The sequence below is a fragment of the Babylonia areolata genome, chromosome 18 (genome assembly GCF_041734735.1).
Source record: "Babylonia areolata isolate BAREFJ2019XMU chromosome 18, ASM4173473v1, whole genome shotgun sequence".
In the NCBI taxonomy this organism is placed as follows: Eukaryota; Metazoa; Mollusca; class Gastropoda; order Neogastropoda; family Buccinidae; genus Babylonia; species Babylonia areolata.
Genome location: NC_134893.1, coordinates 19,751,837 through 19,763,907, shown reverse-complemented (window position 1 = coordinate 19,763,907; position 12,071 = coordinate 19,751,837). Strand labels below are relative to the sequence as shown.

Genomic DNA, 12,071 nt, shown 5'->3' with positions numbered 1-12,071 from the left:
GGACTCAAAAGGGGAGTCGTCTGCATGAAACACGATTTTCGTCTCCGGCTCTGAAGAGGTGCGCTTCAGGAACCGGTTTGTTGTTGCTCTTGAGAAGTGTCTTTCGTGGCTATTTTGTAAAGATTGACTCAACTGCTCACATGTTCTGGGGATTTAATGTGCTAATGTTGTGAGTTCTAGATCCTGTTTCTTTTTCAGCGAATAAACGATAAATTGATCATTGTATATGTGGTGCAAGAAATTTTTATTAATGCTTTCTTTCAAATCTTTTTTTATTTTTTATTTTTTTTACACAAAGTAGTTTTAAAAGAACTGCAAATATTCTCAGACAACGAATACCTTTGCATAAATCAGAATTCACTGTATATTAAACGGCGAACACTTCTTGCGCCGTAGTGAAAATAAACCATAGATTTTAACGATGAAAATTTGAATGCTGATTTTTTTTGTAAACAATAGCAAGAACGGGCATAAACGTTCTTCTTTCTTATTGTCAAACTTTTTGGGAACTGTGATGACTTTTTACTGCGGACAACGTAACATCCGAATTCATATACTTTTATGTCCTATAATAATAGTCTGCTGGATTTATGTTGTTATCGATTTTGGCTTTGTTTCACCTGTTGTTGACGTGTAAGCAGATAGTTTTTATGTGAATTGTTGCCAGCAGTCAGGCTAGATTCTAGACGAAGATGGGACCCCGACATGTATGGCTTACTCTTCTGTGGACTCTGGCCCTGGTTCACCAGGACAGTGAAGGCCAAAGTAAGGAAACGTATGGCTATGTATTGCAAATGTTGTTTGATTGTTTTTTCTGTCTGTCTGTCTGCCTGCTGAAATATAATCCATAAGGAATCATACCAGCGGCAATGTGATCTTGACTGGAAAAATGATTTGATGAATAAATATATAACCGATACATAAACACTAACAATGTACAATTGTTCAGTGACAGGCAGGACATAATTACCACAAACAGTTACTGTTTGAAACGATAAGATAAGAAGTTGAAACAACCGAAGACTATTTCATATGTCGGCTGTCAACACCAGAATTGCTCTTGAAACATTACTTGTAACTGGTTCAGGTTTGAGATACTGTGGATGTTTCATGTGAGAATGAAAGGCGACCTATGAAGTGTTCCTTCACTGTTCTAAAGAAACGCTGGATATTCATTGCAAACGTAAAATACTAGAAAAAAAAGGGCCCGGAAAAACAAAAAGCACTATCGATAGGTGGGGAAGAGATAAATATATTGACAGAAAGAAAGAGATGACGTTTGTAGGTATGATATTGTTATTGCTGCTATTATCAGTGTTGTATGTATTATCATCATCTCCATTATCACCATCGTCAGCATTATCATCACGTTATATTTAATATTATCGTCATCATCAACTTTATCTCCCGAAGTTGGACTCGTTTAATCCGAATGTATAACTAGGAATTAAAGAGGCATAGAAAGAGAGAAACACAGAACAACAGAATCGAAAGAGAGAAACGTAAAACAACAACATATAGGGCCTATTGTCATTCCAAGTGAGACATTGGTTCACAACTTCAAGCTGTTGCTGCTTAGTGCTTCCCACAGGTAGATAAGAGGTGCATAGAAAAAGAAAAAAAAGTCTTTGAACGAAACTGAATGCCTGCACGCTTGATTGACAGGAATTCGCTGCGATGTGCCGGCCGACGTGGTGTTTCTGCTGGACGCCTCAGGGTCCATCAAACCCCCAGAGTGGGAGCAGGAGAAGGACTTCGTGAGGATCCTCATCGAGTCCCTGGCCGTGGAGGAATACGCCATCAACGTAGGGCTGATCGTGTACAGCACGGAGATCGGCCAGGTGGTGGATCTCCAGCCCTTCAAGAACCGGGACCAGCTCAAAGCCGAGCTGCCCAAGCTGATCCAGACCAGGCAGGGTAGGTGGCGGAGCTGTGTGCGTCTGTTGGGTGATGGCGGTGTTGCTTTGATTCTCTCTGCCTTTGAAATAGGTGTATATGTCTTTTCCCATATACTTTATTTATAGAGTTGTGCACGGTGTATCGCGTTGAACGTCTCTCAAGTTGATTTTTTTTTTTTATTCATCTGAACAGGCTGTTATTGAATAATATTGTGAGCGGAGTTTGGCTTTTGGCTTTTGTTTTTACTTTATTCTTTAAAACTGGGTTTTATCTTGTACAGCCTTTTACGTAAAGGCAAACTTGAGGATGGGGAATAGTAATGGACCATCATCTCGCTTTGTCCCATCTAAAACAATAATTATGACTATTTCCGTTGTGCGGTCAGGTTTTGTTTATATGCCGACAAGAGTGGAAAACTAATCTTCTTGATTGTTGGACTGTCAAAGATCTTGTCCGTGACTGCTATTAAAAAAAAAGAAAGAAAAGTGGACTCGAACTTGAAGTTTACAATGGCGAATGAAAAGCGAGAACCTATTATTGTGATGTGTGTTTTACAGCCCTTTTTTCAACAGTATCTGCCTGTCTGCCTCTCCGTTTGTCTGTCTGTATTTCTGTTTGTATGTGTATGTGTGTGAATGATGAATAATTGTCTGTTTTTTGTTTTGTTTTGTTTTGTTGTTGTTTTTTATGTTATTTATATTTTGCTGTCGGTCTACATCTATCAGGACTGAATGACAGAATAAACAGAAAAAAAAACAAGCGGTAAACAGCTTCAATGAAAATTCCAAGAGCAATGAATGGATTATTTTTTTGCGGATATTCATCTTGTGTTTTGATGGGCAAGAGATAGATATACGTGTCCAGAAGGAAGGGCGTTCTATATATCTTACGACGGACATGTGTCAATGGACGGCTTCAGAATAAAACCTATAATTTGTGGACTGCTGTGCTCCCTTGTACGTGTTCCTTATGAATGGGATAACTGTTCATTTTTAATTCATCCGCTTAGGCAAATGTTTTTCTTTTTTGCTGGATATTTTCATTATATTTTTTCTGTAACGAACTGAACATGGGTAAGACTGTTTTTTAACGTGCTCTTTAGCATTTTAAATCATCTGTGTGGGTATACGCCTACACAAGAGGGATATAAAACTGCAAGCACCCACAACTAACCTGACATTGCCGGGGTTCCAACCGGACTTTCCTGGTGAAAGGGGGCAACGTGGGATTAACAAAACAAAGTGGACATGATTAAGCTGATACCGCTCACCTGCAATGATTTTTTCTGCATTAATAGTGAAGGCTGGTGTTTGTTATCGAATTGCGAAGTCAAATTGTAAGAACAAATATCTCTCATTTCGGTTGGTTAGAATTCAGAAGATAATCACGGATCTGTGTGAACAAAGCAAAATTTTATCTGTACAATGTTATGTGACCATGGCGATTTTAACTTCCCATTTTAATGGTCGGTAGACGTATGAATAACATTTAAGAGACGGATTTGCACTGTATAGTAAAGCGATAATTTACTAATTGTCAGTGTTATTACAGTCTAAACGTTCGTTTGTGATCGGTTAAACAATTCTGTATTTACACAAATCGTCACGTTTAAAAGAAAACAGTTTGAATCTTAAGAGTCCTCCCTGAATAAAGTTAATCTGTCGCGATGCTTAGGTTATGGACTGACTCCGTGTGTTGGGCGATCAATAAAGGCTGTTTGGCTGGAGAGGTGGGTTTCTCATAACGCTTCAAATTATCTTAATTACGCCAGATGTGCTGTCCTTTTCGCTTGTCATGTACCATTTCTGCTCCGCCTATATCCGCTTTTTGTGTTTTCATTATACGCACTTATTTTGGATAAGCCATTGACGCTTCAGGGGGTGCTGGATACTGTATGTTAACCGACAAAAACATTACCGCTGGGAAAAAACAAAACAAAATAAAACAAAACAAAACCACATGTTAATCCAGAAGTTGTCCTCTGCTTCTCAAGACTTGAGACATATGGCAGAAGTCTTCTTGAAGATGTCTGTGTATATGCTGTTTATTTATTTGGCTTCCGCGCTTTAAGTACGAAAGGAGTGGGTGAAGGCAGGGAGGTTGCTGAAGTCTTGGTGTTTGCTGACAGTCACAGCTGACGGGGGCGAGCTGTGTAGCGGCCGTTTGGAGACGGGCGACTTCGATTCTGAAGAGTCCCTGTTGTCATGTACGTCACAGGTTCTCCCGTTGTGCACGTGTACTGCTTGTATTCTATTTATTACGGCATGATGTTCGCAGTGCTTATTGACGGTATAAATGCGATATGTACGAGTAAATACTCTTTATTAATTCAGTGTTTTAATTGTTATATGAGTTGTTCATCAATATATGGTGCGTTGTATTGTACTTGCGTATGATTATCAGTTATTCAAGTGATACAAAAGTCAACTCTGACTGTTGTACAGTCTTGATTATTGGTGCGTGTCTTTTATTTTTGACGTCTTCTTGGCAGGTTTTGTTTGCAATTCAAACCGTGCTCTTGGTTCTCGCTCTGTCTTTCTGGCTCTGATTGTTTGTCTGCCTGTCTCTCTGTCACTGTCTCTTTTTATCTGTCTGGTCTCTGTCTCTGTTTCTGTCTGTCTCTGTTTCTCTGTCTCTTTCTGTCTCCCTGTCTCCCTGTCTCTCTCTCTCTCTCCCTCTATGTGCACTGGTTCACGCGACATGACAAAGTGTGTGCGAATGCACGAGGTGAAGGAAGGAGATGGGGGGTGGGGCAGGTATTTTCCTGTGGAACTGGCTCAGCCGCTTCCCACGACGCTACATGGAGACCTATCGAGGGTCATTGTGTGTGTGTGTGTGTGTGTGTGTGTGTGTGTGTGTGTGTGTGTGTGTGCGCGCGCGTGTGTGCGTGTGTGTGTGTGTGTGCCCGCGCATATATTATGCATATGCTTTACAAGTGCCGTGTCCGTTTGTGTTGAAGTGGTTGGGTAGGTGGGAGTTGGTGGGTGGTGGTGCAAGCGCACGCAAATGCACCAGTGTATGTACGTGACTTTGTGAAGAGAGAGAGAGAGGCATACAGAGACAGAAAAATCGTGGTTAATTTCCAAACCAGTATAACCGGAGTGTGTGACATTTGAGGGTCAGTTGAACAGTTGTAACACCAGGACGTGATGGATACTTCACTGAACTCTGCTACATCTCTCTGTCTGCATCGTCTTGACAACCTCCTCGCTTTTGTCTCGCCCATCCCGTCAAGTTATCCCTGCTGTTCTCATTGCATCGCGGCTCAAAATAGATTCTCGTTGTATTTGTTTAAAAGGCTCCTTCGTGTTCATTTCATGTAAACATTGTCCTTGTTCTTCACCCTTTCTTGAATATATATTTTGAATGTCTCATTTTGTTTTACTCTCGTTTTTAAATTTTCTCTAACTTCCAGTTTCGAAAGTCAGATAAAATCAGAAACTGGGATAACCAAAAAAGAAAGGTAGCAAAAACATGTATAACTTCATTTTTGTGAACATTGTGATTAGAATATAAGAGTGGTGAATATGAATAAGACCATTAGAAGTTGATCTAGTGATGGGTCGCCTGTTTGTCAGTTCTTTGATGTTGTAACACTTAGAGAGGTTTTGGGGTTGGCATAGGTATCTCTTGCTTCTAATTTTCATACCCTCAAACTATGGCTTACCTTAAATGTCACATTCGTGAAGTGTCAGTTAGTAACCATTCATTCATTGTTAGACTGATCAATATTGCACTGACGAGCGAAAAGCACCTTAATGACAATTCAGTGAAATGATTCGTGTCCTAACAAGAAAACAAATACATTTCTCATTCCCACTATGTACAATGGTCTCTCTCTCTCTCTCTCTCTCTCTCTCTCTCTCTCTCTCTCTCTCTCTCTCGTCTCCCATTTTTGAAAAAGCAGCGCGTTAAATGTCTTTCATTTGACTGAAGAGCAATGAGCGCATGTATATACAAATTTGAGTTTATCATTGTGCGAACAAAATACCATTGACACTGTAAATGGCACTTAAACTATTTTATGCATTTATGTACACATTTCAGTGTATCGGTACCTGGTTAGAATGCTGCAATCAATGCTATGTGTATGCACGCGCAGATATGTATTTTTCAATGTCTGAACACCATGCTGCTGATAATCCTTGCCGTATACTCTGCAGAGTGATCTACAATGACGACTCCAGTCAATAAGTGGCTTTTGTTCCTGCTGTTGTTGGCATCAACTGTTAACATAATGATGCCATTCTTAAAACCACACCCACAAGACTCATACCCCACTGCGCTGGCTTTTCCAGGCACGGACACGGCACGCGCCATCGAGCGCATGCGTGAGATGATGCGTAACCAAGCCAGGGAGAAGGCCAAGAAAATCGCCGTGGTCATTACTGATGGGAGGTCCGAAAACTCCACAAGCACCATCCAGCAGGCGGTGTATGCCAGACAGGTAGGTAAACCTATCAGGGCCAACAGTTGAAGCCCAGCTCTCCTTTCCTGGTGTGTTCTTTTTATTGATTTCCTTTCAAATGTTTCATTTGAAAGATAGGAAAGGGAAAGGGAGGATGGCTTTTTGGTCTGGGGACTGCACCAAAATATTACCATCGACAGCATGCATCAACACTTTCATCGTCGTTATTACTAGCTCGACGACGGTGATGATGATGATGATGATGATGATGACCGTGACTTTGATGATTATATTGATGAAATATTGATGGGGATGTATGGTTGATAATAATATTATCGGTAATGGTGATAACGGTGTTTGGCGATAAAATGAAGATTTTTTTCAGGCAAAATGGTTTACTCATGTTTCGGCCATAGTCCCTCATGAAGGTTGATAACTGAACAGTGATATGAATATGTCAAAGTTTGCAAGTGCAGTTATGAATCCGATTAAATTCAGTTTGTCTAGAAATAACGCTGCATCTCAGCTGGAAATATATCAATAAGTTTGTCACTGTGCTTTTAGTAAGAACATTTGCAACTGGCGTGGGAATTGATACAACACCATACGAATACATTCTTCTCTTAACCTGCCAAGTAAATGACAACACAAAACAAGATCAACATCGCCTTCTTTGCCAGCATCTCTTTGTCTTATTTGCCAGCATCTCTTTGAGGGACCGCCTACAGATTGGAAGATGATGAACTATGGTGTTGTTAACGATGATGGTGGCAGTGATGATGATAATGAAACGATTGTGATAATGGTGCACCTGCTGTTGTGATGACGATTACGAAAACGATGATAATAACGTCAGTGATGACGCTGCTGCCACTGATGATGATGATGACGGCGATGATGAAGGTCATGACGACGACGATGATGATGACTGTGGCCTTTGCAGCTGGACGGCATCACGATGATCGCCCTCGGCGTGGGCAACCAGACGTTTCCTGACGAGCTGGAGGAAGTGGCCAGGTCTGATTACTACCCGGACCAGAACCGCCTGTTCCTCGTCAAGGACTTCACCCAGCTGAGAGGGGTGGTGGAGGAGCTCAGCAACCTCATCTGTGAAGGTTATGGAGTGCAAGTCTTTGTGTGTGTGTCTGTGTGTGTCTCTTTGTGTGTGTCAGCGTGTCTGTGTCTGTGTGAGTGAGTGAGTGTGTTTGAACACTCAAATAATACATCCGCAAGTGCAATAGATGTAAATCAGGATATACATGGCTAATATGAAGTCACTGGTAAAATATGTCGCGTGTGTGTGTGTGCGTGTGTGTGTGTGTGTGTGTGTGTGTGTGTACCTTGGTTGAGCCTTCTGTTCTTTAAACCAGCTGGATGGTCATTTGCGCGCGCGTGTGTGTGCGTGTGTGTGTGTGCGTGTATAATTTTTCTTTACTTTATACAGTGGTTCCAGAGAAGTCGACCACCACCACTCCCACCACCACCACCACCCGCACCACACGTCCTATGACAACTCCTGACCTTGACCGTAAGGCCTCCCTCTGTCTACCTGTCTATCTGTTTTCCTGTCTGTCTGCCCGTCTCCCAATCTGTCTATCGGTGTTTCCCATTCTGTATTATTGTCTCTATCTTTCTGTCTTCTGTCTGTCTATCTTTCTTTTCTTTGTCTGTCTGTGGTTCTGTCTGTCTTCTGTCTCACTGTCTGTCTGTCTCTCTCTCCTTCTCTCTGTCTTGTTTATTAAACATGAAAGAAAAGTATTGAGGAATCATATCTGGTGCACCCCCGCACCCTGTGTTCCTACACGCGCGCATTTCTTGTTTCTGGAGACTAATTGGACTAAAATCGGTAAATCCTGACCTTGAGAAGAGATCTGCATTTTCCCTGTGAATTTCATCAGTATCAACGTCATGATCACCATCACCACAGTCATCAACATCACCATCATCACCACCATCAATGACGAACGTTGACTACTGGTGAGGAGTGAAAAAATAACTTTCAATATGATGAAAGAGGGATCAGAACTGGAACTTGTGGTGCTTGATGACTTTTTTAAAGGCCTGTTCACCGTCAGATTTGAACTACTTCTTACGTGCGTGGCGGTACAGGTCTTACTGTCCTACCTGTTCATAGCAAGGAGGATTGTGTAGTGTCGTTGTGTTTGCCCAGTGGGCATCCAGTCTGGTCTTAAAGTGTTGACTGTTGGTGCTGTAACTACATCGTCTGGAAGGTTATTCGAGGTGTTGATGATACGCATGTGGTACAACACGAAACGAAACGATTTTATATCCCTTTGTGTTATATCTTATGTCCCTGTTCGCCCCCACGATGTGAACAATACACTCTTTTTTATTTCTTGACAGATCGTCATTATCAGTATCATCGCTATCAGCTTCGGCCTGACTACTGTTATCAAAGAAGGTTTCCTTGCTCAAAATCTTAAGTTTGAACTTCCATGCATATTTCAGTGGTTTCACACCACCTTCCTCAGCAATTTTCTTCTGAATATATCCAGATCCAAAGAACATAATGATAAATATGGATACTTAAAAAGCGCCTATCCTCAGTCGGAGACCAAGCTCTAAGCGCTTTACATACACGGAGTCATTTGCACAACAGACTGTCTACCTGAGTGGAGCCGACTGACAGCTGCCATCATCGTCATCAGTATCATTATCATCATCTTTGTCGTCGTTGTCACCATCATCATCATCATCATCATCATCATCATCATCATCATCCTGCCTGCAGCCATCTCGTGTCCGCGGCCGGCCGACGTGGTGTTTCTGTTGGACGGGTCGCACAGCATCACTGACGAGGACTGGGCCAGGGGCCGTGTGTTCGTCACGTCACTCATCAACAGTCTGGAGGTGACAGCCGCTTAGTGTTTTTCTCTGTCTGGTTGGCTGTCTGGCTGGATGCCGGTCTGTCTGGCTGGATGCCGGTCTGTCTGGCTGGATGCCTGCCTGCCTGTCTGTCTGTTTGGCTGGCTGGATGCCTGCCTGCCTGCCTGCCTGCCTGTTTGTCTGGCTGGATGCCTGCCTGCCTGTCTGCCTGTTTGTCTGTCTGGCTGGATGCCTGCCTGCCTGTCTGTCAGGCTGGATGCCTGCCTGCCTGTCTGTCTGTTTGTCTGTCTGGCTGGATGCCTGTTTGTCTGTCTGGCTGGATGCCTGTCTGTCTGTTTGTCTGTCTGGCTGGATGCCTGTCTGTCTGTTTGTCTGTCTGGCTGGATGTCTGCCTGCCTGTCTGTCTGTTTGTCTGGCTGGCTGGATGCCTGCCTGCCTGTCTGTCTGTTTGTCTGGCTGGATGCCTGCCTGCCTGTCTGTCTGTTTGTCTGTCTGGCTGGATGCCTGCCTGCCTGCCTGTCTGCTTGTCTGTCTGGCTGGATGCCTGCCTGCCTGTCTGTCTGTTTGTCTGGCTGGATGCCTGCCTGCCTGTCTGTCTGTTTGTCTGGATGGCTGGATGCCTGCCTGTCTGCCTGCCTGTCTGTTTGTCTGGCTGGATGCCTGCCTGTCTGCTTGTCTGTCTGGCTGGATGCCTGCCTGTCTGCCTGCCTGTCTGTTTGTCTGGCTGGATGCCTGCCTGTCTGCTTGTCTGTCTGGCTGGATGTCTGCCTGTCTGTCTGTTTGTCTGGCTGGATGGATGCATTACCTGTCTGTTTGTCTGTCTGGCTGGATGCCTGCCTGCCTGTCTGTCTGTTTGGCTGGCTGGCTGGATGCCTGCTTGCCTGTCTGTCTGTCTCAATGTCTTTTGTGTGTGTGTCACTGTCTGTTTTGCTACCACTCTCTATCTCTCTATGCGTGCGTTACTGTCTCTGTGAGTGGCTATTGATCTTCCTGTGTGTGTGTGTGTGTGTGTGTGTGTGTGTGTGTGTGTGTGTGTGTGTGTGTTTCTCTGCCTTTCTCTTTGTCTGTGTGTCTGACTCATGTGGTTTCCCAGTTTGTATTTTTGTCTCTGTATCTGTCTACCTGTCTGTCTGCCTGCCTGCCTGCCTGTCTGTCTGTCTGTCTGTCTCTCTCTCTCTCTCTGTCTCCTCTTTCTCCCAGGAATAGGATAAGATATTTATTGTGATTACCAATACTGTCTCGTTCTGTTGGTAATATAACGTTCTTCACATGTCTCTCCGTATGTGTGTGTGTGTCTTTGTGTGTGTATGTGTGTGTGTATGTCTGTCTGTCTGTCTGTCTCTGTGTTATTTCTTTTCAGCTTTATCCATTTATCCATTTAATCTACCTGGCGCACTCATTTTGATAAAATATAAATAAATTCGCGTTAAAAGAGACAGACAGATAAGTTGACAGACAGACAAACAAACAGATAGACAAATAAAAAGACAGACGGACTGACAAAGATATAGAGAGATGCTGACAGATGACAGACAAAGCATACAAGGCAGCTGACCGAAGATGGACAGACGGACAGACACACCTACCTCAGACAGACAGCATTACAGTCAGACACCACCTGACAGTGACGCATCCAACAAACGACGCCCCTAACACACTACTTGTGTACACGGACTGGCACAGATCGACCAGGAGGCCATCCACGCGGGAATCATCGTGTACAGCTCCAACATCGGAGACACGGTGCCTCTGAAGCCTTTCCTGGGCAAAGGCTCCCTGATGGCCAAAGCCTCCGCCCTCAACCAGCCGCCCCTGGGCCGCACCAACACGGCCCTGGGCCTCCGACGGCTGCGGGCCATGTTTCAGACTCACGGCAGGCGTGGGGTGCCGCATATAGGTGGGTGGGGTTTATACGCGCGCGCGCGCGTGCACGCACACACACAAACACACACACGCACGCACGCACGTACGCTCACACACACGTATGCACGCCCACACACATAAATGCACGCACGCACCTACGCACGCGCACGCACACGCACGCACGCACGCACACACACACACACACACACACACACACACACACACACACACACACACTCCATAACTATGTCTTGTGGAATATCCTACATGTGCTCACAATTTACTGCTTTTATTTGCTTGCTCTGTTTTAGTGTCCATGCTTCCTCTGATGGGTTTTACGACAATTAAATGAGTTTGAGTTCTTTCACAGACAGAACAGAATGGAACATGACGGGGAGTTTAAAGTTTTTCTGCACACCGGAGTTTGTTATTTGTTGTCGTTGTTGTTTTTCAACTTAACTCGAGAGGAGAGAGAACGACAGAAACAAACAGAGACAGAGACAGACAGAGTCAGAGACAGACAGACAGAGTCAGAGACAGATACAGACCAGAAAGTCCTGAGTACACACTAGAATGTGAATCTTATAATCGAAAACTCTCCCACTTCAAAATAGACAAACAGCGAGACACATTGGCAGAATGTGATGGGATTAGGGGATAGTTGAGTGTGGGGAAACTTGAAATGGTTGCTTCGAACTTCTCATACTGATTTCTCTGAGCTCACCACCTTAGAGTGTTCCATAAACGCACATGGTTCAAAGCGGACGCTCCCTGGCGCATGTACACCGACTTGTCGACACGGTTGGGGCGCGTTTGGTTACCTGAGTGGTCAGATATATTTCGTGTGTGTGTGTGTGTGTGTGTGTGTGTGTGTGTGTGTGTGTGTGTGTGTGTGTGTGTGTGTGTGTGTGTGTGTGTGTTGACACTGGAATGGGGTTTTTTTTCCCCTTTTTGTGTAGATTATCTGAATAAGGTTGTTGTTTTTTTTGTTTTGGAAAACGTACTTACATGTACTGCGTGGTAAATCACGCGTTGTTTTATGTCATTGTTTTTG

At 43.8% G+C, this 12,071-nt stretch overlaps 1 protein-coding gene across 1 annotated transcript in view; it reads left to right on the top strand.

Moving 5' to 3' along the window:
• Positions 1 to 667: 667 nt before the first annotated feature.
• The window catches only part of LOC143291882 (uncharacterized), a 37,284-nt gene continuing 25,880 nt past the window's right edge, over positions 668 to 12,071 (top strand). The window contains exons 1-7 of the mRNA XM_076602012.1: positions 668 to 765; positions 1,666 to 1,917; positions 6,198 to 6,346; positions 7,251 to 7,422; positions 7,752 to 7,835; positions 9,060 to 9,178; positions 10,838 to 11,051. Of these exons, the coding sequence (XP_076458127.1) occupies positions 693 to 765; positions 1,666 to 1,917; positions 6,198 to 6,346; positions 7,251 to 7,422; positions 7,752 to 7,835; positions 9,060 to 9,178; positions 10,838 to 11,051 (1,063 nt within the window). The 5' untranslated portion in view covers positions 668 to 692. The remainder of the gene's footprint in view (positions 766 to 1,665; positions 1,918 to 6,197; positions 6,347 to 7,250; positions 7,423 to 7,751; positions 7,836 to 9,059; positions 9,179 to 10,837; positions 11,052 to 12,071) is intronic.